The sequence below is a fragment of the Camelus bactrianus genome, chromosome 23, assembly GCF_048773025.1.
Source record: "Camelus bactrianus isolate YW-2024 breed Bactrian camel chromosome 23, ASM4877302v1, whole genome shotgun sequence".
In the NCBI taxonomy this organism is placed as follows: domain Eukaryota; kingdom Metazoa; phylum Chordata; class Mammalia; order Artiodactyla; family Camelidae; genus Camelus; species Camelus bactrianus.
In genome coordinates this window covers 6,026,759-6,053,821 of record NC_133561.1, presented here as the reverse complement: position 1 = coordinate 6,053,821, position 27,063 = coordinate 6,026,759, and the positions used below count along the sequence as shown (strand labels likewise).

The 27,063-nt window shown below is 40.4% G+C and overlaps 1 protein-coding gene and 1 long non-coding RNA gene across 9 annotated transcripts in view; both read left to right on the top strand.

Moving 5' to 3' along the window:
* CDC73 (cell division cycle 73) overlaps positions 1 to 5,191 on the top strand; it is an 81,313-nt gene extending 76,122 nt beyond the window's left edge. The window contains exon 17 of the mRNA XM_010974038.3: positions 869 to 5,191. Coding sequence (XP_010972340.1) covers positions 869 to 905 — 37 coding nt within the window. The 3' untranslated portion in view covers positions 906 to 5,191. The remainder of the gene's footprint in view (positions 1 to 868) is intronic.
* Positions 5,192 to 15,309: 10,118 nt separating this feature from the next.
* LOC141574748 (uncharacterized) overlaps positions 15,310 to 27,063 on the top strand; it is a 945,654-nt gene continuing 933,900 nt past the window's right edge. For 2 of the 8 annotated variants that reach the window (XR_012501791.1, XR_012501788.1), the window contains exon 1: positions 19,858 to 20,877. This is a non-coding gene — a long non-coding RNA (uncharacterized LOC141574748). The other 6 variants (XR_012501786.1, XR_012501790.1, XR_012501785.1 and 3 more) reach the window with 6 other exon arrangements.

The following is a 27,063-nucleotide window of genomic DNA, read 5'->3' as shown; positions in this document are numbered from 1 at the left end:
AATGTACTTACTTCTGCCTTATTGTAGTAATTTTTCTCCTCAGTTAGATTTTAGTTTCCTTAAAGTTGTGAACCATTTCGCCCTTTGGAACATTGCCTCATTTGATGTTGATCTACAGTAGATAATTAGCAAATACCTTTATTACACTGACTTCAGAAACAGAGAAAGGGCTTATAAGCTTAGTAGAAAGAACACTAAGTCTGAGTTGGAAGACCTACATTTTAGTCTTGATTTTGTGATCCGGCTCAAATGAGCTGTGTGGCTTTGCTGAACCTTGTCCTCTGTCCAGGTAACTTGGGTTACATGATCCCTTTGTTTTTTTGCTGGCACCGAAAGGTCTCTGACTCTGGAGCTGAGTTATGGGTAGCTGGTAGCTAATGGAAGGAATTCAGTTTTTGAATTTATCTTAATTACTAGTATAAATTGAGTTCTTAAAGCCCTTTACAATAATACCACTTTTGTAACTGGAAATAGAAGAACAGCGTATGATCACAATACCACTGCATCTACTGGTTTCATTTGAGGTGCTCTTTAAAATCTGTAACTTTTTTGATCTCTCACTGAACATTATGGGTAAGGTGATTGAGGTAACCCAGATCTGATTATTGATGGTATATTAAAAGGAAACATTTACTATTCTAGCCAGAAGCTCTTAGATTATAGAATTTAATAAGAGGAATGTTTTTCCCATTTTACTTCAGAAATCCTTATATTCCCAAAGGTTACAGTATCCGTTTTTTAGAAAGCAAAAAATCCTGTTCCACTGTTGCTTTTAAGTTTTAAAAGATGTCAGTATTTTTACATGTAATATGCTAAAAATTCTAGAATTCCTATAATCACTCTAACCTATTATAATATTATTTTTCAGGTACATGGTAAAGCACAAATCCCACTTGAGATTCTGAATTTCTTGATTTCTCCCTTTTCTGGAAATCTGGATTAAGAAGCATGGATATACCTTGATCTAAAGATAGACTCAAGCTTTATGAATTTATCAAGAACTTACAAATGAAGAAGGTCACAGATCGATCTTTTATAAAACCTTATTTGATGATTTATGCTTCAAAGGGATGATGCCCATCATCCATATAAGCAAAACTTTTTGGCTTACAACTATTTTTTTAATATTAGCCTTCTAGTCTGTAATGGAAATTGTATATTTTGATAGAAGTTTTTTCTCCATTGGTTAAATTAGCATTACTTAAAAATTTGTTTCTTTAGAAAATAAATGCAGGTTACAAATGTGTGTATATTTAGAGGTTATAAGGCTCTCTAAGCCATCTTGCTTCTGATTTTTCATTGCTCTATAATTCCTTTTATTGAAAATACTATGTTATAAATGGTATCAAATTTTAGTCTCTAGAACTTCCAAAACCAAGCAAAGGGATGTGACTATTTTGAAAGATTCAAAATGTCAACCTGTATGTGTACTATATCTATACTTTCTCTTTATTTAAAAAGGAATAATGAAAAATCAAGAACAATGCTTCAGCTTTGGTTGAACTGTTCAGCTTACTTCCTTACTTACAATGAATACATTTAATGAATGTACATTCTTCTCATTGACTTTGGTAATTTTAAAACTTAGAATGATATATTTCTATCTGTGATATCTTTCCACTTGAAAAATCTCAAAACACAGATTAAAAACCTAATAGGCTATAGTACTTTTTATTTTGGGAGCCAGAGTATGATTTGGGGGAAAGAAATGTATTAGTCTTACTGCAGTGTAACTTTAACTTCTTTATCTTTTCTCATAAGTCCACCCTTGATTCTTATTTTATATGGTATATATGGTATAGGATTTTGAGTCTTCTCTTTCTAGGCATGTTCTTATCTTCCATTATCCTTAAATATTGATAAACTCTCCCAGACACCAAAGAACACATTTGCTTAATTAAGTGTCTGAACAGAAACAAGATAAAAACACTGGTATTTTTATGTGTGTATTCAATATCGTATAAAATATAAAACCTATATTTTAACTTAGTAAAATATTTTCCTACTTCTGTACTCGAGACAGAGGGTTGCACCCAAGGTACAATGAATGAGCGTTTTTCTTGAGTCTTGATTCCACCTTTTATTCTTAAGAGCAACTTGGAACCTTTAGTCCCCTAAAGAGTTTTTGCTATTAGAATTGTTGCTGGTCATTCATCTTACGTCATTTCCCCCACAGTGATCCCTCTTAGATTAACATATTTTTGGTAAACATTTAGCTGCTTCTTATGTTAAGCTGATATTTCCTACCCTCATTTTGAAATTTAATGCTATCATAAAAATGAGAAGCACTTATTATTTATTTTTTAAGTAACCGCAAAAGTCCATGCCAATAATGAACAGAAAAAGTATTTATTCATAATGGAATTCACTAGGTTCTTCAGGAAAAAAGCAGTCAGCATTTTAAATGATTAGATTTTAGGAAATTTGTAAGGTTTGAACAGATTCTTCCCCCCTCTTTCTTCCCTTTGCTGCACCCTCTCGAAAATAAAAGAAAACTCAAATTTGTTCACATTGGAATTTTTCAGCATATAAATCTGTTTTCAAAGTAAATTATGTATTGTATAGACTTCCTCCACGATGAAATGGTCAAGGAGTAGGATCCGTAATGTTTTAATGTAAGGTTACTTGTTTAAGACTACTAAAAGTGGACATGAACTACCTTTCTATAAAGATTTTTAGTATTTATACTTATGTATTAAATTTACTTTTACAGAATGTGGTTAAAATTGGGAACATCTACTTTAAACAGGGTTTATTTTTCTATCTTGAATTTGCCTTACGTGTATTCAAAGGCTCTGGAAATAACATTAGGAAAAGTGCAGATATGCTGTTTCATGTATTTTAAAATCAGACCCATGGTATGTACTTAATTTCTTTGTCTTTTTTCTTTTTCCAAGTTCATTCCCTTATTTAGGTCCATGTAATTCATTTTATAGCCATTAATTCTAAGGGGAAAAAAAACACTTTCAGACAATCACTCTTCATTCCCCCATGACTCCAAGTCCTGTATCATCACCTGGCACAGTGCCTTGCACATAGTAGGCATTCAGTAAATATTTATGTTCATGAATCATAGATTTTCAGTGTAACTGATTTATTACAAAAAAGTACTCTTTGACTTTACTCGGTCTTGGAGTTTAAAAATACAGAATTATAGGGAATGAAGAGTCCAATGCACATATTTTAATGGAAATCAAGTAGATATTAATAAAGTTAACTTACCCATAAGTAACTGGAGACACCTCTGTCTTGCCCCACCAGTAAAAGAAAGCTCCCTTTTTTTTATCCATTGGACACCTTGCTGAGTCAGGGAACAGTGAGATGCTTGTGGGTTTCAGTCAGCAGCTCTCCACCCTAACTGTACATTACACTCATCTGGGGACCTTTAAAAAATTCTGTTGCCTGAATCCCGTTTCTCATTTAATTTGTCTGGGATGAGACCTGTTCATCAGTATTTTTTAAAAAGTTCTTCAGGTAATTTTATATTCAGAAAAGTTGAGACTCACTGGTTAAATTTGTTATGAAAACAATACCAGTATTAAATGTCGTGTCATCTTCTCTCTCTCTCTCTCTCTTTTTTTTTTTTTTTGTGGCCACCTTTTTGCACTAGACCATCCCCATTATCGGTGGTATTGGCCTATAGTTCCACATGACAAATTCAAGTCTTATTTATTTAATATAGGAATATTTTGTTGTTTAATATTTAAACAATGTTTAATATATTTCATTATAAACTAGTATTATGGTTTATGATTTGTTTCCCATGTGTCCATATCCTTTACTAACTTTTTTTTAACAGCAGCATGACAACAGTCCATACAGAAATAACTAATTCATAATGAGGAAGATTTCATAGCTAATTTTTAAGGTAGAAGGAGGTAGAGTATTAATTTCTTATCTGCCATGCAGAATTAGATGAGTAGAGTTTGCTTATGAACAGAAAGAGGCATACTTTTTAATTGGTCTACACAGAAAAGTAAAAGTAAATTATTCATTTAAATAAAATTCATTATCTAATAAACATTGAAGGAAATATTTTTCCGAAATAAAAAATTTTGTGACTCTTAATGAAATTAAAGTGATGACATTGTTCTTTTTTGGAGGGTGGGGAAGGGGTATTTAGTTGCCATATTTCTTACTATATAACAATTCCATTTTATTGGTGTCAGTAAACAGTAATGATTAAAACTAACAGTAATGCTGATGTAGAATTTACATATGTGGCCAGAAATAAAGCGCCACTTCACTGTATAGCTCTTACCGGAGTCTCTGTTGTTGAACTAATTAGTTTATAAAATTCTTTGAGACAGCCAACAGTATATTTTATAATATTACAAATACAAGAATTACAAAAGCTGGTCAATATTAAGACATGAAAAATAAATTCAGTTGCATTCGCCTTAATACTACTTGATTTAGTTTTTATTACTCACTTGGATTTGATATTCAACTGATTACTCTAACCATAGTATATTAACTTTAGAAATAAAAAGGGGAGAAATAACTGAATTTGACTTAAATTAAGAATTGGATTAGAAATTCTGAAGTGCTACGTCCATGTGTTCTGGCCTGTTCATTGCCACTTTTGGGTATCTGTTGACCCCGGCATGGTTTCTATATTAACATGTTAGAATAATAACTAAGAAAAAGTTAAAAATATATAATAGATGTATAAAGAATTCTATTCAGTAAATGCATATTAGGTAATAATACTTTCAGGTTGTTGATCTGTTTGGGTTTTATGTATTATTTTAGGTAGTATTTATATAAGTATTTTGGGAGTTATAAATGTGTGCCATTTAAATGAGTAAAGCCAATGAAATAAAACTAGTTTTATGCCAAAATTCGAAGAGAGGGGTGATACTGTGTCAAAGTTAAGTAAATGATCACTGAGAATTCTGTTTGCCATTGAATATCATTTTTATCCACTTTAAATTTACTAAAAGCTATTCAACCTCTAAGTTTGATCATAGTGCTTAATATTTAGTAATGCTTTTCATGTACATGGTGCAGGCACTATAAATGATTGTTTAGCCATCAATTTTATTATTTCTCAAGCAAAGTGGTTCTTGAATAGAGTTTAAATTTGGGCCATATAACCTGATAAAATGTTCTACTTATTCTGATTTAATTTCAGTGGATTTTTAAATTTTAGCTTTAATTGTGAATAAAACATTTTGTAGTACTTCAAGTCTTGGGAACATTTCCACGCCTACCCTTATAATCCTCACACTCTCCCAACCAGAAAAAAATCACATTCAACCAAGAAGACAAACTGTGTAGGATGTAGAGGATGAAAGTCTGCATAAAGCGACTCCTGAGATTTTGAGGCCTAGTGTTCCTCTGTTTTGCGAATAAACACAATGTAAGTTTTCACTTTGAAAACTACTGAGTTAAGTACATTTACAGTCACCTTTTTGGTTAATGAGTTAAATAACATAGAGAATCATAGTTCTTCATAAAGATAACAAGCTCCATGCCCAGCTGAGCTTATGGCTTGGCTGTGATCACATTTCCTGTGTCCTCACTATAATGGAATTAAAAGTGTCCTGGTAAATTACATTATCTTTACAGTTTGAGCATCCTGGTTTTAACATTTGATAGTTTCAAAACAAACTGAACTCCCACGTAGTCAAGTCATTAGCAGCAGCATCGTATTGGTGGTGCCAGTAATAACGTGTGAATCTTCTGCAGCAAAATTTCTTTAATGAAGAGTTTAATGGGCCATATTCGAACTTACTTTCCATTCACTTCATAAGTGCCCACTAAATATGTGTTTTATTTTGCTCTGTCTTCCTTTGATCATCTGCTCTTGGGTGAGCTTTCGCATAACTAAAGTAGATATGGCATACGCTGTAAATGCTATTAGAAAGTTTTTAGATTCAGGTGCTAGTATATAAATAACAGCGCATTGCCAAATAAGCTTTTTTCCCCTCTCATTTTCTAAAATACTTTCCTTTTATATTTAATGGTGTAATGATCAGCATTTATGGTTGAGTTAGAAGACTTCCTCTCAGTTTTCTTAAGTGACCATAAAAAGCATTAAAAGTCGTTCTGGAGGAGGCCACGTTGTTGAGTCTGTCTCATAATTATTTGCAGATCCTTTGGCATAGAATTACTTATCCTCATCTAGAGAATATGGATTTATAACACATAACTGATACAAGTAGGGCTGAGGCCATATGAAATGACATCAGAGAGATTCTGTTGATCACATTTGGGTATTTTATTGGGCTGGGTTTCATTTGCCAAAAAAATCCAAATGAAAACTCACTTGGTTATACAGCATTCACTGTAGACTCACAGAACTGTTCTCATGAAGTTTACAGTGTTAAAGATGTAGATGTGGTAATGGCATTTTTTTTTTAATTTGTTAGCTAGTACGAACACGTTTTCTTTGAAGCGGAGTAGGCTGAAGGTTTGTCAAGTCTGTGTGTAATGGTCAAATGAGCTTGCGCGTGGCTCTTCCACTTATTTTAGCGCAGTTGGGCATCACTAATGTCTATAGTGGCTTTGACTGTAAAATTGCTTTAAAGACTTTGTATTCTTAGTTCTGCATTTTTATTCCATAATGCACCGAGTACAAAAAGGAAGTGTAAGACTTACTGATGATCCTTAATACACTGAGAAGCATTACTGTAGTTTAAAGCAAGTTGATGTAGGAATTTGCGAAAAAAGTTAACATGGGAACTCCAACTCAATGGGAAAATATAGTAGGATTTGGGCAGTGACATACCCTTTTAGGATTTGGGGCATAAATGTAAGTGAAACCAGGCAAACCTGTGGTGTGGTACTTTTCTCCGGCAGCATTAGCTGCAGGTGCAGAGAAAGCAGATAGATTGTTAACTTTTGGTGGAAGTATGAGCAGGCCCCAGGATGTGAAGGTATTCACAGGGTGATGATTATAGCAGCAGAACACGGACTCTAAGCCCTTCAAGAAACAAATGATGGGAAGGAGGTGGCGGGTTGTGCGAAAGAGGTGCTGACCATAAACTGAAAGCTTCAGTGAAGTGAGGCTAAAAGCTTTTCACCAGAAGGTCAGGATGGGCTGTGTGGAGTCAGGGTTTCAGAGGTGAGGAGATATTGATGAGAAAAAGTCAAGACCTTGGAAGTGGCTGAGATGGGAGGAGAAAGATTGTTGAGGTAAGCCAGGGATCTGTGAGGCCATGGTTATTGATGTGAGTGTTGAAATAACTGAGAATGACAAGAATAGGGTGACAGGGAAGACAGCCACAGGCAAGTGACCCCGGGCTGATGGCAACGAGAAGGTGGTGAGCAGTCAGCAGAGGTTTAAGGATGCGCTCTACGCAGAACCTGTTATACCAAGAGGTGAGTGAATGTGCGTTTAGATATTTTAAGATTTTTTAAAAAGGTATAGATCAGTGTCCTCCTTCAGCATGCTTTTAAGGAAATTTACTTATTGGTCCCATTAGCACAGAGGACTCTTCCCACCGCCTTCCTGCCTTCTGGGTCCTGTCTGCTGTTTGCTCCAGAGGGAGGCTAGTTCTCGTGCTCCTGCCTCTTCTGTAGCCGGCGATGCAGAGAATGGTTAAGACCGTGGGAAGACCTGAGCCGGGCACTCACAAGTGCCCTTGCTGCGGTCCCTCCCCGCGGTGGCGAGCTCATCTCACCGCTAAGGGAGAGCAGCGTCGCTCCCCAGCCATGTGCAGGGTGCTGGGAAAGGCACCTCTGGGATCCCGGTGGTAGGGAGGGGTTTTTCATTGATTTTTCTATGGGAGCCTCTTATTTCCTCCGTCTGCTTTGTTCTGAAATTTCGGTGGGAATTCTTACAATGTTGTCAGCTTTCTTTTCCTACAATGAGGTGGGTTAGTTGCTGTCAGCTGAGGGAGGCTGGAGAGGGATTCGAGGAGGTGAGCTGCCCAACTGGAAAATGCCGTGAGGAGCCTACATGGAGCAAAAGAGCACTTTACTGCACTATGAGTGCGTGGCGCGCGCTCAGGTGTACCGCGTGCCCTCTTAGTATGCCAGTGGCGCATGCGTATTGTTCATAATGCTGCCGCATGCTACTAGCGCATGCGTACATTTACTTCTTACCTTGTACACATCCAAGTTATTGTGAACTTTGACCTGGGTCCCACGACCTACTCCCTTAAGACTGCGGACAGTTGCTATTTTGAGCCTAGTCTAAGTCTTTCCTGGATCTGTTTCCTTCCTTGGTTTCCTTGTTAGCATGAGTTTGTGCAGCTTTTCTTGAGTTTATTGCTAATTATTCCTCCTCCCTCCCTCTCCCCCCAGTTCTTTAGTTGTTAGGTCGATGCAGCTGTGACCCGGATTGAGTGTCTTTACCTGGAAGTGACCCTACCTACTCTTGGCAGAGGAGACGGAGCCCCGGACTTCCCGGCACTGGGTCTCACCCACAGGTGTGTGTGTAACTAAGCTTTCCTTCCTTCCTCCTCTCATCATGGCTTATCTGCCCGCCGCCCGCCGGGAACCTGTCCCTTCGGTGTGTGTCCTGGGGCCGGCCCGCTGTCGTGAGTTTTGCACTCTTACCGCTGACTCTCAGGCTCTGTCTCCATCCTGCCACCTGGTGCTTGCCCCGGTCCACCCACGTTCAAGCTGGTTGCGCCTTTCTTCTTTCTTACGCATACCCGGGTTCTAGGGATACGGCCGGACTGTGTGAGAGCCGCGCCGTCCAAGCCCGCCGGACCCAGAGGCGAAGACGTGCAGCCCGTGCACGCGGGGCCGGGAGGACTTGCTCTCCTGAGTCTCGCCAGGCTGTGCATGGTGCGCTCAGCTCCTCAGCCTCTCCTGAGGCCTGGAGGAGGCTCTGTAAATAGAGGAAATGAGGTGGAGGAGATCTTCCTCCTGTCTGTGGTGGGGGCTGGCAACTTGCTGGTTAATCCTCATCCGCCCACGGAAGCCCAGGTGACTGGCTTTGACTGACTGTGGCTTTCCTGGCACTCGGAGAATCCCACAGGCTGACTTGTGCCAAAGAGGGAGTGGGTTGACAAAGGAAAGCAGTCTAAAGAAAACAGAGTAGCCAGTATCTACAGTCAGAGAAAGAACATTCAGAAACAGGTGGTGGTAATAAAGGAATTGCTGGAGATCAGCAACAACTTGAATTTTGAAAAAGCACCTGAGGAAATTCAATCAGTATAAAGTCAACTTTCCAGGAATTAAAAACTCAACACATTGAAATGTGGTAGAAGAGAGGGAAATGGCCACTCTTGAGGACCAGATCAGTGGCCTGGAATATGTATAGCAGTCGTTATTCAGCTTCAGAAAAGCAAAACCCAAAGGTACGGAGATTGTAGCAAAAATGAAAACACCCTGAAGACAAGTTTAAAACGTTTAATGTGAAGAACCGTAAGGAAAAAAAGGAAATGGACTCAGGAAGGCACAATCACTAAATAATAGAGGAACATTGCACTAGTTTGAAAGGGCTCCACAGGTTCCAGGCAACGTCAGGGTGGAAAAGAGACCCTTGGCAGACATTTCACTCAAATATTTACTGTCCACTTCATGTTAAGGACAAGCACTGTTTTAGTCTCAGGGTACAGGCTGAAGGAAGCACTGGGTGGGCCGTGCCCTCTCGGGGTGGGAAGACACAGACAATGAGTAAGCGAATCAGCATGTCGGGGTGTAAGTGATACAGAGAAAACAAATGAAGCAAAGCAAGAGTGACTAGGCCGTGTCGGGACAAGGCAGAGGCAGGGTTTGTTAGTCTGTATGGGTGGTCAGAGACATCTCAGGTAAGGTGACATTGGAGCAGCAGTGTGAAGGAAGCGAGGGGGCCAGCCTTGCGACCACCCTCTGCGGAGAAAGCGTTCCGGACAGGGAACGGGAAGTTGAAACCCCCAGGTAGGGTGGTACGTGCTCTTTCAGAGACTGGCAAGGAGGCCCCTGGCTGGACGTGCGGTCACGCGGCCGCCGCAAACAAGATGTCGTCGAGCTCTGTGGTCGTTGTAAGGCCTTTGGCAACAAGTTGGTTGGTTTGAGTGACTGAAAGGACGGAGTTTCTGCTTACTGTGATAGGGAAGACTGTGTAAGGACCAGACTGGGGATGGTAGAAGCCGAGGGAGTCAGGAGCTTAATTGGGAGTGTTGAGTTTGACATGCTTGTTAGAATTTGCTGGAGGAGATACTCAGATTCTGGAATTTCAGGGTAAAGAGAGGAATTTTCAAAGGAAAAAGGCGGTGGGGGAGGGGGGCGGAAAATCACAGCTCCAGGCTTCAGAGAACGACTGCAGCTAAGAGTCCCCTTCCCCGGTGGGGTCGTCTCTCCTGAGGACACGCAGGGACCCAGGGAACGTATCTCCCCCGCGACCCGCATCGAGGAAAATGCACCGAGAACCTTAGACAACAGCTCAGCGCAAAGCCCTGTGTTCTGTGGTCGAGCGGGAATTTGCGTAAGCGCCCCTCAAGTGGGAAAGAGATACCATGTGGAGAACGCCCATCAGTAACCACAAGTACTGAGCTGCCTCAGCAAACCCTGCCGGGGGGCTGAGCCTGCAGTGAAGCGGGGACAAGCCTTGCAGGTGTCGCCTCCCTGGTGAGGAAAGCGACTCCGTGGAAGAGCAGCACTTCTCCTTGCAGCTAATCAGAAGTTACACGTTTTTGACAAATAGCTTTCTACAACCTACTGAAGCACTTTGAAATATTTTTTTAAAAAAAAGCCTTCCTGTTTATAATACATCAGGAAATTATTTCCAAGGCATTAAATTGTGAGAATGTGACAGTTTGGATAGGTATTAATTATACTTATATTTCAACCACAAAAGCACAAAACAAAAATTTCCAATGACCACTTTCAAAATGTTTTTTCCATGGCATACATTTTTCCCAACAGTAATTACTTTTTCACCCATTCACAGACTTCTGATCATCTGATTTCCTAATAATTTTTAGCCTTGTAATTTGGCAAAAAGCTGATTTAGGTTTAGGAGAAAGGTCAGCTCTGACATTTTCTTGTTCGCACATGCTTCTGTCATTACTGTTAGTTTTAATCCATGGGTGTGTGTTTTTCTCAGAGATCTTGTTATGCCACTTTTCCATTTTATAAAGTGACTTAAAAAAAGGACACAAATGAACTTACCTACAAAACAGAAACAGACTCACAGACATAGAGAACAAACTTATGTCTACCAGGGAGTAAAGCTGGTGGGAAGGGATAAATTGGAAATTTGAAAATTGCACCTCTGGGGGAGTGATGGAAATGTTAGCTATCTTGACTGTGGTAGTGGCTTCACAGGTATATACATCTATCAAAATTCATCAAATTATACATTTCAAATATGTGTAGTTTACTGGACAGGAAGCATACAATAAAGATGTTAAAAAAAAAAATCTGCCAGGAATCCAAGGTAGCCAGCCATATTGGTCATTGGTTTCTTCAGCGGTGAAGGGGGCTGGAGTCCTCTGAAGGGCAGACCTCTGGGAGACCAGCTGCTGCTGATGCAGGGCGGATACTGGTGGCAGTTCCTAGCTGCCTCTATACAACTCAGCTTTGTTGATCTCTGGGGCTGTCCTTTGTGCAGTGCCCTGAAGGGCTGGGGATGCTGGTCTCTCACCCCACTCTCCTTTTCCTCATAAGGAGCACTCTTTTGAGCTGGGGGAGTTCCCTCTGCATCAGCCATGCCCGCCTGGTGGATGGGATGATACAGGCAAAATGAAACTGTCTTTTCTTCCCTTTTGGTGAGGTTATTTTTGTTCCGCTGTGTTGCTGAAACTTCCAGAGCTCTCGCAGGCTGTTTTTGTTTGTGGTTCACTGTTCAATTGTTGGTCTTTGTTGGGGGGACAGAGGCTGGGGTCCCCTCCTCTGCCATCTTGGTGACAATTATCTCTATGCATGACTTTCAGTTGTTACAGTTTAGCTGAATAATAACATGGTTCAGATTTCAGCTGCTAGGGTGTATTAACAGTGAGTGTGTAAACAGTCTTTGTTGCGGGCGCTTCAGTCACAGATTGCTTCATAAATAATAGATGCCCTCATGATCAATGACCAGTCACTTCACTTTTTTCAGTCTTTGGTAATTGATCATTGCACATTCCTTATTCAGACGGAAAGCAAAGTGTGTGGTTGTGTTACTTCCTTGTCCCCCAGTGATAAGCCCATTTATTTTGCAAAAATGGGTAACCGAAAGAGGGAATTGGCCAACAGAGATCAAATTTCAGCACAGAAACAAGAAATTATAATACCAGAAACAAAAATTCAAATTAACTGTAAATGGAGGGTTTTTTAATTTAATTTTTTTTAGTTTTTCATTATGTTTGTTTATTCATTTATATTGAGTATGTTGATTTACAGTGTTTCAGGTGTGCAGCAAAGTGATTCAGTTGTACTTATCTATATCTATATATTGACTCTTTTTCAGATTTTTTCCATTATAGAGCATTACAAGATATTGAATATAGTTCCCTGTGCTATACAGTAGGTTCTTGCTGTTTATCTGTTTTATGCATGGTCATGTATATCTGTTAATCCCAAATTCCCAATTTATCCCTCCCCCTCCTTTCCCTTTTGGTAACCATAAGTTTGTTTTCTCTGTCTGTGAGTCTGTTTCTGTTTTGTAAACAAGCTCATTTATATCATATTTTTTAGGTACCACATATAAGTGATATCATGTGTTATTTGTCTGACTTACTTCACTTAGTATGATCATCTCTAGGTCCATCCATGTTGCTGCAAATGGGATTATTTCATTCTTTTTTATGAGTGAGTAACATTCCATGGTATATGAATTCCACATCTTTTTAATCCAGTTATCTGTGGATGGACATTTAGGTTGCTTCCACGTCTTGGCTGTTGTAAATAGTGCTGCTATGAACATTGGGGTGCATGTATCTTTTTGAATTAAAGCTTTCATCTTTTTCAGATATATGCCCAGGAGTGGGATTTCTGGATCACATAGTAGTTCTATCTTTTAGTATTTTAAGAAACTTCCATACTGTTCTCCATAGTGGCTGCACCAATTCACATTCTCACCAAGAGTGTAGGAGGCTCCCTTTTCTCCACACCCCCTCCAGCACGTACATGGAGTTTTAGAAGAAACAGATACTATGGGAAAGTTTGATCCTGCCGCTGCTCAAAAGACTCTTGATGAGCAGCCCAAGGAATTAGGGTCAGTGACCCTATTGACATTAATAAGGAAAGTGGTTATGAGAAAGGGTGAAGGTGTCCTGAGGAAGCAGCAAAAATCTTCACGTCAGAGGAGCTCTCAGAGATATTTCATGACATTAAAAACACAAAAGGTAAAAATGTTGAAATCCGATCCAAACTGAGAAGGGATTATGACACTTCACCAAGGCAGAGGAAAGATGTTTGTCCTGTAATGTAAGTTAAATTATGAGAAGAAGTAAGCATCATTCAAAGTACTTTCAATAAGTTTTTTTTAATAAGTTTTTAACAAAGAAATAAAACACTCTATTTATCAGTCTTTCTAATGCTTTAAATTAAAATGTACTAGAGAAATGTGTTCCTACTTGTAAAATTTGCCTATATTTATTACCCAAAATAAGAAAAAATTTTAATGTTTTGACGAAGATATTTTTAAGTCATGCAACAGCTATTCCCTTACCCACTGATTGTTAAGACCGCTTCCTCTGGTTTTAACTTTCATGGGCATTTTGATGGTGTCACACTGCTGTGCGAAGCCGTGACTCCCTGTATGTTCCAGATACAAATGCTTGGCTGGATCTGTGGTTTGCAGATCTTTTTCTCCCTGTCTGCCACTGGTCTTTTCATCCTTTAACAGGATTTTTAATTTTAATGGGGTCCAATTTATTGATTTTTTTTTCCTTTTATAGATTATGTTTTTGGTGTCACATCTAGGAACTCTTTACCTAGTTGTGGGTCCTAAAGATTTTCTCTTATGTTTTCTTCTAAAAGTTGGTAAATTTTTGCTCTATATTTAAATCTATGATGCATTCTGAGTAAATTTTTGTATAAAGTGTGAAGCTTATGTTCAGGTTCTTGCTTTTCCTTTTGTTTTTTTAAATTTTTTTCCTGTGGATGTCCAATTGCCTTAGCAATTGGTTGAATGGAATCATTCCCCTACTCACAATACTTCCTTGCATCTTTCTCAGAAATCAGCTCTCCATCTATGTATGAATCTGTTTCTGGGTTCTCTGTTCTGTTCCACTGATTATGCATTTATCCCTGGACTACTACTCTGCCATCTTCATTATGTACCTATATATTAAGACTGACGATTGGGTCAATTGTCTCCTCCCATTTTATTCTTCTTTTTCAAAATTGTACTAGCTGTTCCATATAAATTTTAAAATCAACTTGTTTATGTTTCTAAAAAAATCTTGCTGATTTTTGGATAGAAATTATGTTAAAATTATAGATCAGTTTGGGGAGAATGGACATCTTTAGTATGTTGAATCTTCTAATTTATGAAAAGAGTATGTGTTTCTACTTAGGTTTTCTGTGATTTCTTCCATCAGCCTTTGTAGTTTTCAGCATGTGAGTTTTGTTAGATTTATACCCAGGTAGTTCTTTTTTTTTTTTTTTTTTTTTTTTTGAGTGATATATATGGCATTGTAGTTTTGGTGTCATGTTTATTGCTAGTATAGAGAATACAATTGATGTTTGTATGTTGATTTTGTATCCTACAACTTTGCTACACTCAGTAGTACTAGAAGGTTTTTTTGGGCGGGGTGGGCAGTAGATTCTTCAGTATTTTCTTTGTAGATTTTTATGTCATCTGCAAATAGGGCCAGTTTTGTAATTTTTCCCTTTTCAGCCTGTGTACGTTTTATTTTCTCTTTATTGCACTGGTTAGAATTCCCATCAGTGTGTTGACTCAGAGATGCACTGCATTTTTAAAAAAAGAGCCAACAGTCAAAATCTACACTGGGGTTGCAACCTGAAATGCCCCTCCCTGGGACCCGGCAAGCAACATGTGTGTAAACTGGGCTGATTAATGGTAGGAATTGGTGGGACTGTAGTCTCCTGAAGAATACGTGAGCCTCCTAAAGAGCCTCAAATCCAAAGACTTTAAAAGCACAGTTTTTGTTGCTGGCCAAACAAATTGTATTTTCAAGCAGGACTTGGCTAAAGATAATCATTGGTTCCAGTGTCTGCGTGGAGTTGCATGCAAAGAAAACACAAACTCCACAAGCCTCGAATAGTAATTTAGATTCTGCACGGCCAGAATAAGAGCCCTGTTTTGGGGAGATTACAAGCCGATCGTGTTCTGGAGATAAGGTGAAAGCTAAGTTGGCAATGGATGTTATATTGGTTAGTTTCTCCTGCATAACCTGCCACCCCGAAGCCATTTCCTATTGTGCTTATGACTAGTCTTTGCGTCCGTTGGCCTCTTCTGGGCTTGCTCTTCACCTGGGTCCTGTTGGGCTGACGGTGGCTGCACTTGCACCTGCGTCTACGCTCAGCTTGCAGGTGGCTGCGGTCTGGCTGGTTTCATGTGAGGAGCTGGCTGGCTGGCAACTAGAGGAGCAGGAGGTAAGGAGGTGGCGTGTCTCCCATCTGCCGGTGGAAGATTGCAGGTGCGTTCTCATGGCACAGATGCAGGAACCAGAGAGAGCAGAAGCATGCAAGGCCCCCTGAGGCCTGGGTTCAGAACGGCCACACTTTAATTTCCACCACTTTCTGCCGGCTGTAACAAGGCACACGTCCGGCCTGGATCGAAAGGGTAAGGAAATAGATGCCACCTCTTGATAGGCGGTGCTTCAGGGGTATTTTACAAGGGATGTGGAGACAAGCAAGCCATTAAATGGGGCCATCTCTGCGAATGATCTACTGTAAGCATGGGGGAGGGGGTCTCTTTAAGATCAGAGGTTATTGGTCGTCTTTTCATCTCCTTACCTGGAAAAATGCCTTGCGTGTAGTAGTATGTGCTCTTTTGTGTTTGTATATATTTACTTACTAATTCTCAGACCCCTGTGAGACAGGTATTGTCATTCCCACTGTGTGGATAAGGAAAGTAGGCGCAGAGAAGAAACATGGGGCCGCAGTTCGTACAGGGAGGAATCACACTTTGTGTGGGCCGTCCACTGTTACTGTCAGATCTGATGAGTATTACAGTGTTCTTGATAATAATGGTTATTTTATATTTCCATCTCCACACAGATGCCATTTGACTGGCAGAGTTGCCATTCTGTGTGAAAATGTGGGAGCTTGACTTGACTACTCACTAGCCATAGCTTTGCGTTTATATATATATATAAAGTTTTTACTGAAGTGTAGTTGATTTACAATGTTAGTTTCAGGTGTACAGCAAAGTGATTCAGTTATACAGATACATACATATTTTTTTTTACTTTTCAGATTCTTTCACATTATTTATTACAAGAAATTGAATATAGCTTTGCATTTTTGCTTGGCAGTGTCAACAAAGATGCCACCAAGTAACCTGTGTATTCTGAGCCACCACCCCGCCCTGCCATCTGGCAAATACAGCTGTGGCTCTCCTTAAGTACTTGTTTAAGTTCTTGGTTAAACCACACTGTGGAAGGAGAATCAGAATTGGCTTAAAATATTTTAAGGTAGGTTTTTACAACTGACCTTAAAACGTATACAAGAACTTCAATATGAATACTGTGCAATTAGAAAAATTTCTGATAGAATAATTTAACAGAAGAAAGCATCCCCAAGCTAATGAGTTAATTGGCCTGGTAAATGAGTTTATTAAAGACCATTAAACCTTGGCTAATGCCTATAAAACACAGTGACTTTGGTTTGAACGAGCTTTATCTTTTCTCGGTAGCTGTATAACAAATCCAACTGCATTTAAACCCTCTCTCATTGTAGACATCGTGTCAGTTAGGGTTTTCTGCGATAGTTGAACTTGCTTCCAATTCGCTAACTCTGCTGAGTTGCTAGAAACAAGTAGAAAGTACATTGTGAGTTAAACACAATCCTAACTTTGTATAATATCAAACCTAATTCCTCTGACAGCAGGCAGGAATGAAATTTCCAGTCTGGCCCCAGGGGGATGTACTGACGTGGACTCCCAAGGAAGCCCCGCCCTGTATCCACACCTGATTGACTCACGTAGATGGTTCCTCCTCAGAGAAGCAAAGGGCGATGAGGAAATTTGGTGAAAGCTCCGAAGAGCCTTAAGTAGTTTTTTCAGAGCAAAGTGTGCTACAGTAATGATGAAATGAGACCTGTGTGCTTGGGCCATTCATGCCCTCTTCTCTCCTTATCTGTGTTAGTGTTGTGTTGTTTTTCTAAGGCTTAAAGAACAGAAATTTAGTACAGTTCTGGAGGCTAGAAGTCAAAGATCAAGGTGTCAGCAAGGTTGGTTTATTCAGTCCTTTCTCTTTGGCTTGTAGATGGCTGTCTCTTCCTGTGTCTTGGTGTGGTTTTCCTCTTCTTATGAAGACACCATTCATACTGGATTAAGACCCATCCGATGACCACCTTTTAGCCTAATGGCCTCTTTAAAATCCTATCTCCAGGCACAGTCACGTTCTGAGGAAGTGGGGTTAAGGACTTCACTTTAATTTGGGGGGATCCTACTGAGCCCTTAATAAGTGTTGAATAGGAAACAAAAGTCCCTGTACTTTCATACAGTCCCTTAGAAGCTCTTCAAATCTAGAGTTGTACAAAATGTATTTACATAATCTCATCTATAAACCGGACATTATTTACATAATTAGTACGTTAAACAGGCCTGACCTGCGATGTTGTCAAATAGTAATTTTTCTTGTGTAATATTCATTTTTCCCCAGATAAAATTTTCAGCTGGTCCTTCATCTTTCTGCTCCCTCTTACATTATTAATTTATAGAGATTTAAGTCATAAACATAGTCTTAATCCAGATATTAAAATGTACAGTGCATCAAAACTTGAACTTGATTTAGTACCACATTCGCAACCCCTTCCCTGCTGGTTGGAAGCACCTAGCGGGGAGGGGGCAGGGGTTGGCCGCTGCTCTGTTTTCCCATTTCCTTCCCCGTCCAGTCCCCTTCCAATGCGGACTCCTCCAAGGCTGGAGCTCGGAGAGAGAAATGGTAAAGACACAGGCAGTCCCCTTGGGAGCAGTCACGTGGGGAGCTGCCCGTGTATACTTGGAGCCCAGCAGGGGTGTGAAGCAGACTGGTTCTTGCGGGTGTACCTTGTGGGTCGCAGAGGCTTCCCGCTTGGTGACTCTGTTGCAGGTGATGTGGCCTGGGAGCTGCCTGACTCCGTTGCTGGTGGCCTCTCGAAATGCCCTCCTGTTCTCCTCCAACCTCTGTTACCTCCTCAGCCGCACCTGCTGTCCCAACATGGCAACTGACTCCAGTCATCTCCAAGTCACGTCCTCTCCCTGCCGGTCTTTCCTAGTCTCTCACTGGATGAGGCAGTTCGAGACTCCGGGACCAATTTCTTAATACTGCTTTCACAAATTTTGTGGATGATGATTGGGTTTTAGAATTTCACATCTATTATATCTTCTGTCTCAATCAAAACTTTAATTTTAACATCCTGTTACATTTCTTTATTACCTTTCTCTGATGAAAGTCATCAGAATTTCTAAAGTTATCAGTGTGGAAAACGAGCTTATCTGAGGTCTCCTAGGCTACAGTTAGAGGGTGTGTGATAAAAATCTCTTCTGAGCTACAAATGAGAGAAAAATATTCTTTTACTGAAAAGCCCAGAAAGTATTATTAGTGGCTTGTATCAGCTTACATTCTCCAGGGTCATGCTAATATTCTGTCCTGAAACTTGGAAACTTACTTCAGATTTACTATTTGGCTTGCCAAAAGGGCAGCAGAAAAAAATTTAGTTCTTTGACTGAATCATACCACCCTTTTAGAACGATTTCTAAGAGAAGAATCTGATTTCTTCGTCACTTGAGCAAACAAGTCCTGCCTGTTACCACAAAACAATATCAGTTTAAAAATGTGGACGTTAGCAATCAGCTAGCAAAATTGTCAATAATATTGCTCTTATTTGCAATAGATTTTTTTCACAAAAATGTACTTAACCTTTTTTTTTTAAAAAAGGGATATTTTGATTATCCCCCTAAAGAAACTGAAGCCCTAGAATTTAAAATTTAGAGTCATCTTATAAAGCCCACTTTATTACTATACTTTTCCAGTTATTTTACTTCTAACTTCAAGTTAAATGATTTCCTGCTGCCTCAGTGCTGGTGATGCTTTTGACTTCTTATTGTCAACAACTGCTGTTTCAGAGGAACAGTAGCTTGAGTGTGTAACACAGCAAAACTCAATGGTTAAAACACCAAACACTTACTATTTTTTATGATTCTGTGAGTTGTGTGAATGGTTCTTCTGGTCTGGGCTGATTTGGCCACGGCTGTGTCGTCTACAGAGGCACCACTCGCATGACTGGCTGGTGTTCTACTGGTTACTCCTATTTAAAAGCTTTTCTAAATGCAGATCAAAACTACAGTGAGGTGTCACCTCACACCGACCAGAATGGCCGTCATTAAAAAGTCTACAAATGATAAATGCTGGAGGGGGTGTGGAGTAAAAAGAACCCGCCTACGCTGCCAGCAATGGTTGTAAGAAATCTAAGGAAAGAAAAGAGCACAGCTGCATCCATAGCAAGCATATTTATACTGAACTCAAGAAAGCTGAGATTACATTCATGGGTGGTGAGCAACCCAAATCAATTTTAATTGCCTTAAGACAGGGGAAAAGCTTGGAGCAGAGGAGCTGGAGTGGCTTCGCCTGGTGTAGGTAACAGACAGGTGGCATTACTGGCTGGACCCGTCAGCTTCCGTTGCATTGACGCCCTTTGTTAGGTCGCTGTGCTGTACCCTCCCACAGTGAGTGGGCCTCCCTGTCCCCCTTCTTGCCTCTGGGTCAGCTTTAGGATGCCGGCAGTTGTGACACAAGCAGGGGCTTGACGAGTTTTGCACGACAGTGCTGTTTGCTCTGACTGCTCTGTCATCACCAAGAGACTGTGCCGGGCTAGCCCACGGGGAACAAAGTCACACAGTCCAACCTCCTGTCGTCACATTGAACAGCCAGCTCCCTGCCAGACATACAGACTGATCACCCGAGACAAGAAGAACCACACAGCCAAGCCCAGCCTCAGTCACAGGTCTGTGGCTTTAGGGGCCAAATCAAGAAACTGAGTTTTAGAGGAGTTGATTATATAACATCATTGTGGCAAGAAGTAACCGGTGCCTGTGGATCTCAGAGCAGTAACTGAGGGGTGCTCATTTTAGGCAAAGCCATGTTCAGTTCTTTGTCATTCTGCTCAGGATCCAAAGTCTACAAATGAAGAGATAAACTGACCTCTCTTGGGTTGTGTCTCCACTCCTTGGCCAGAAGAGACCAGGCCACCTTGACTGTCACTCCCTCCAGCCTTTATCCAATGGAGGATGTGGTAAACTCTCTAAAAGAGGCAGAATGAGTACTGGTGTGACAGAAATACTTCCCAGAGCCTTTACTGAATAACGCTGAGTATACCACATTGACAGATAGTTAAGTGCTGGGATGTTTGAAAAGAAACAGAATGATTCTCTATCTAAGTTTGACTGGTAAAATCCATGTCCTCGTTCAACAAGCACTTACGGATCAGCCGCCATGGATAAGGCACTTTGCCAGGGCTGGAGGTCCAGAAATAGCAAAGCCGATCTTTGGTCCCAAGAGCATTACCATTAGGAGAGGCGGGCAGTGATCGCCACGGTTGCACTGCAGGGGAGCGTGAAGCTGGAACCCGTGTGGGCTGAGATGGAGGAGGGTGGAGTGGGTCCTCCCTCAAAGCCAGGGGTCTCCAAGGATACAAGAGAAAGTGATGCTTCAACTGCTCCTGAAGGTGGATGAGCACCGAGAGATGGTTCCAGGCAGAGTGTCCTCCACGTGCAAAGGGAAATGAGGGAAAACAGTGAACTAAGGGAATTACTTGCATGTGACGTCCCCAGAGAGAGGCGAGCTGACTGAGGATGAAAGGCAGGCCGTGGCCAGAGCGCTGACCTTGTTTGAAATGGTAAGAGGTTTAGATTTTGTCCAAAGGTGATGGAAACCTATTGAGAAATTTTACATAAAAGAATGACATGCTCATTTTTTTATTGTGGTAAAAAAATCACATAACATAAAATTTACCACCCTCACCGTTTTGAAGTGTGCAGTTCATTAGTGTTAAGTGATCCACATCATAGGGAAACAGATCTCCAGACGTTTTTCACCTTGCAAACCAGAAACTCTGTACCCCCTGCGCGACAACCCCTCCTCCCCATCCCCGCCGAGCCCTTGGTTAACCGCGGTTTTACTTTCTGTTTCCACGAGTTTGACTACTTTTGCTACCTCCTAACAGTGGGCTTATGTGTTACTTGTCTTTCTGTAGCTGGCTTATTTCACTTAACATCACTTCCTCAAGATTTATCCATTTAATAGCATGTGACAGGATTTCCTTCCCTTGTATGTGTTCCGTTTATCTATTCATCTGTCAGCGGGCATTCGGGTTGCTTCCACCTCTTGTCTGTTGTGAATAACCTGCAGTGAACATGGGTGTGCAAATATCAGCCTGGTCGTTTTAAGAAACCACTCTGGCAACCACGTATGGAGGATGGACAGAGTGGTTTGTACCTGGAGTTGGGAAGGGGAGAGGGTAGTTCTGAACTCAGGGGTAGCTGTGGAGAGGGAGAGGGAGAGGGTGGGACAGATCTGGAAAAGACTTAAGCTTCTAGAAGCGCAAATACTTCCAGACTGAACAGTTGGATGTAGTGTGAGAGGAGGGAATGAGAGAAGAGGAGGCATTATAGTTGATTTATGGGGAGAGCATGAATGAAGCCATCGGGTTTTAAAGCCTGTGTCAACCTAGGGATGGATTTATGAGAAGAGACTGTGCCTGAAGAAACGGGAAGAGGGAAACACTAGAAGAAACGAGCTGACCCGCAAGTTCCTCAATGTCCAGATCTAATTTACGGGTAGGATCAAATACAGTCACAGGAATGGAGGGGGTTAGCTGTGGCCACGTTCTTTTTGTGAACTTGCCAGCATCAAAAGTACACTTAGAGAAGACATACCAAGGGAGGCTTCTGCATTGTGTGCGGCAGGTTTTACACAGTTTGGGGCTAAGTACTGTAATTGTGGGATCAAAGGCTGCATGTAATGCCAAAACACTCAAGTTCATGCCGAGCTTGGAAGCTTGTGAACCTCAAATGTGAGCACAGTATTGGAATAATCCTAGGGCTCATAAAACAAAGAGGCTGCAGAGATCAAAATTATTTTTGCTGATGTCATGCATGGATGGATGCGGGTGTGGCCCAGGACTTAAGTTATATTAATACTAGTTGTACACCGTGCTTAGAGACGCTAGCATCCTAAAAATGTGCGTTTTAAAACATTTACATTTTTGCTACATTAATTTCTTTTAAAAAATGTATTTGGATTTTATTATTTTACTTTATTTTTGTCTTTTTCTTATTAAGATCATTTTATTTAAAAAGCTTTCAAATAGACAGCAAACTTGAAGTAATTTTACAGTAAACACCTATATCTTCATCACCTAGATTTTATCATTGACAGATTTAATGATAGCCTCATTATGATTCACACACCATACAATTCACCTAATTGAGAGTTAGATATTTGGATTTTAAATAAAGACTTAGAGTCTTAAATATTTTATCTGAAGTAATTTCAAATTTATAGAAAATGTGTAAGAAAAGTACTTAGAAAACTCAAATTTCCTCTACTCAGATTTACATAATCTTGATTTTTTTTTTTAACATTTTAACATTTAAATGCTTTACCATTTGCTCTCTCACCTTTCTCTCCCATCCCACCCCCACCCCTCACACACAGACTTTGCTGCTGCTTCAGAGGAGGGTGTATGCATCATTGTCCTGGTACTTACTGTGCGTTGGTTAAGAATGGGGGTAATTTCTTTTTTTTTTTTTTTAGTAATTTTTTAATATTTTTTTTTGGTAGGGGGAGCTAATTAGATTTATTTGTTTATTTATTCTTAGAAGAAGTACTGAGGGTTGAACCCAAGACCTTGTGCATGTTAAGCATGTGCTCTACCACTTGAGCTGTACCCGCCCCCAAGGATGGGGATAGTTTCTTACATAATCAGGGTACAGTTGTCAACGTCAATCAGTTTAATACCGATGTGCTACTTTTATCTAATCTGCAGTCTACAGTCCAATTTTGTCAATTGACCCAGTGATGTCCTTTTTAATACCTTTTCTCCCTTCCAGTGCAGGGTCAAGTCTAGGCTCACGTATCAATTTACTTGTCATGACCCTTTAATCTTCTTCAGTCAGGAAGAGTTCCCCAGTCCTTCACGGCTCTGACGTATTTAAAGGATACAAGCCCTTCTTTTGGCTTGAATGCTCTTCATCTTGGGTTTGTCAGTCATTTCCTTGTGACTCTGTTCAGGCGGCCTCCTCGCGGGAAGCCTACGTAAGTGATGCTGAGGCCTCTGGAGGTGGCGCATCACGGGGAATGTTGCGCCCACTTGTCCCCTCGGGTGGTGATACTTTTGATCACCTGGTCAAGGTTTTGTCCAGTTTCTCCACTATATTTTTACTATATTTCCCTTGTATGTTTAATACGCAGTTTGTGGAAAGATACTTTGACTATGCAAATATAGTGCTTCTCACCCAAAATCTCCTCCTAGATTTAGCATCCATTGACATTTCTTGCCTGATTGCATCTTTCCCATGATTGCAAAATGGTAGTTGTACAACTCCGGCCCCCTCTCCACATTTACCTTCCACTGAGTGCAGGAACAAGAGCCCTTCCTCCTCCCATTCGTCTACTTGTATATTAACCTATATATTATCAGTTTCTACTCCTGGGTTTGAATTTTTTTCAATAGCTCACCATTCATTACTGTCCCCCATTTGGCCTGTGGGACCCCACAGTATTTCGTGTCCTTGTAACATTCTCCTCTCAGATTTTCTGACCATTTCCTTACTGTCTGGCATAATGAGACTCAGAAGATTTAGATCTGATCATCTGAATCATGCAGTGTCATAAATGCCATGTAAAATCGAACCATTTTGTTCACTTGTGGAATCGTCATCCAGTGATGAGTTTATTAAAGAGCTGCCTACACTCAACCACCCCAAGACACAGAACTCTATTGTTGATGCATGAGACCTACAGCAACTGACAGAAAAATTGTGTATTATAGAATAATAAAGCATTTTGTTAATAAAATAATGAAATATTTTATTGCTTTGTGAAAGTTAAAAGTTTTTGTTTGGTGGCCCAGTTTTAATGGCAGATTGCTTATTAAACAATCTTCATAAAAGTATCATTAAATAAACAAAGCTTTGAAGATTGTCTCTCTGGAAAGGGTGCTTAACTAGCGAGTCTCAACACAGAAGAGTATTCATTTTGTTTATTATTCTCTTGGCCTCATTAGGATACTTTAAGCAAGGTATTTGAGATTTCTTGAGAAATTTTGCTGTAGGTTTTTCTTGCTACATTTCTGTAATTCAACATCGTATCAATAGTTTATGTTAATTGTCAAATTCTTCCATCTGTGCCTTTTTATCTCACGCTCAGGCTTCTCTCCTAACGTGTTTTCCTGTCAACTTTGGCTACAAGAAAGAGAAATCGAAGTTTCGGAGATCCTTGTCAGAGGTCTTATTTCATGGAAGTGTCCCTTGTGCCAAATTATTTGAATGATGTTTAGAATCAGCTCTTCAGAGAGAAGTATTTTCTTTGTGTGCGTTTTTCTTTTTGACCCAGTTCGTAGTAGTTGAATAATTTCCTAACTGCATCAAGATGAATGAACATGCAGTGGTATTCTCTCTTAAAATGGTGTTAAAAAATTAATTCAGCAAATATTTATAGAGCACTCACTCTCTGTGCACTTGGTGCCTTGCCAATTTAGAGGCAACAAAAAAGTTCTGTGTTATTCATTCCCATGAAAAGCTTAAGACTTGGGGGAAATATAAGGCAATCACAAGAAATATTTGATAATAGTACCACTGAGAACCACTGATTAGATGTTCAAGTAGGGCGACTAGTTTTTTTTGGTTGAAGTACAGTCCATTACAATGTGTCAGTTTCTGGTGTACAGCACAACGTCCCAGTCATGCATGTACATACATATATTCATTTCCATATTCTTTTTCATTAAAGGTTATTATAAGATATTGAATATAGTTCCCTATGCTAGACAGAAGAAATTTGTTTCTTTAATCTACTTCTGTATGTAGTGGCCAACATTTGTAAATCTCAAACTCCCAAATTTATTCCTTCCCACCCTCTTTGTCCAGTAATCATAAGATTTTTTTTTTTTTTACTATGTCTGTAAGTCTGCTTCTGTTTTGTGGATGAGTTCATAGTGTCCTTTTTTCCCCTTTTTTTAAGATTCCACATATGAGTGATATCATATGGTATTTTTCTTTCTCTTTCTGGCTTACTTCACTTAGAATGACAATCTCTGGGTCCATCCAGGTGGCTGCAAATGACATTATTTTATTTTTATGGCTGAGAAATATTCCACTATATAAATATACCATAGCTTCTTTATCCAGTCATCTCTCGACGGACATTTAGGTTGCTTAAGTAGGGTGGCTGCATTGATAGCTGTGCTCGAAATCACTCTCCAAGTGTAGTGTTTCTCTATTGGTGTGTAACAAACATCCTGAAATTTAGCAGCTTAAAACAACATTTAATTATTATCATTTATGGCTTATGAGGGTCAGAAAGCCAGGAGTGGCTTAGCTGGGTTGTTCTGGCTCAGAGTCTGTCTTGAGGTTGTGGTCAAGTTGTCAGTCAGGGCTGCAGCCACCTCGAGGCTTCTCTGGGGTGAGAGAATCTGCTTCCAAGCTGACTTGTGACAAGACGGGCAGGTCTCAGTTCTTCTGTGGCTCTCGGCTGGAGGCTTCAGTGTCTCATCGTGTGACCCTCCCCCGTTGGGACGCTCACAGCGCAGCAGCCTGCTCCCCCAGAGTGAGCTACCTCAGAGTGCCTGGGCAGAGGTCACAGTCTTTTTCGTAACCTAATCTCAGAGGGTGGGTACCAGGACGCAGGGTATACTGGGAGCCTTGGCGGAGTCTGCCCCCCACACACAGGCAGCTCAGCTGTGCGGAGGGAGCAGGGCCGCTCTCTGCTGTGGTCGGGGCCTCAGATCTCATCCTCTGGCTTCTGGGCCATTCATGGTGTTCTGCTGGGGTTCAGGTGGGTGGCTGGGTGAGATAGCCTTGATTTCAAGAATCTTGAGGGGGAGGGACAGTTACAGTCATGGGAAGTTCAAAATCTAAGATTTGAACTGTCCCTTCAGCCTTGCCTTTCTCTAGCTACATAGCCTTTAATAAGCCAGCATATTTGCTGAAACTCAGGGAGACACTGGTGAACAAGCAGAACCGATTTTGGCCCTTCCCTAGCTTTCAGTGGGAGAGGTGAGATGCGTCAGATGACCAACTTCACAGGTGATTATTTAATTATAATTGTGACAAGGGCAACAGTTTTTCCTGTTTTTCTAAAGGCCGTGGAAAGGGTGGACCCCTCTCCTCCTAGGCGGGGGTCACAGAGTCAGTGTCCAGCAGACCTTGAGAGGCCTTAAATTTATGCAACTGTGAAATGAATGGGCAACACCACCTTGGGTTTAGGAACACCACCTTTTGGGGGGAGGGGAGGGACATTTCTTGCAAACCGCCCCTTCTGTTGATGGGCCAAATTCCGAGGAGCCACGCGCCATCTTCCGTAAGCTGATCTTTAGGTTCTTACTGTGTCTTCAGCATGTTGAACAATAGTATTCACAGGGCGAGTCCACAGTTACGGAAATTTGTTTCTGTTCAGGACACGTAATTTCTGCTGCTGTCATTAGGCACACTGACAAAGTAAATAATCCATTAAAGCCTTGATACTGGGGCAGCTGATTTATTTATTTAATATTTGATGTGCTTCATATCTTCTAGTTTATTTGTATTAAAAACACTCTTAGTTGCAATTTTACTCTTCTTTTAAGATACTAAGTTTTTGTCACAAATATTTTAGGTGTAATGGTCACCGTTCTTGCCTTTTTCTGTGATTGTGTCATGGTGGGACCTTACCTTCTTTTGCTAGAGATAACTGTGTTGTGTTTGTGTGTGTAATAAATAGGAATAGTCTCACCTACTGAAAGAAATAGGCTTTTCCCATTTTCCTTGAAACATGGAATTGCTTGGTTTATCTTTTATTCCCCCACATCTGAGACAAAAATATG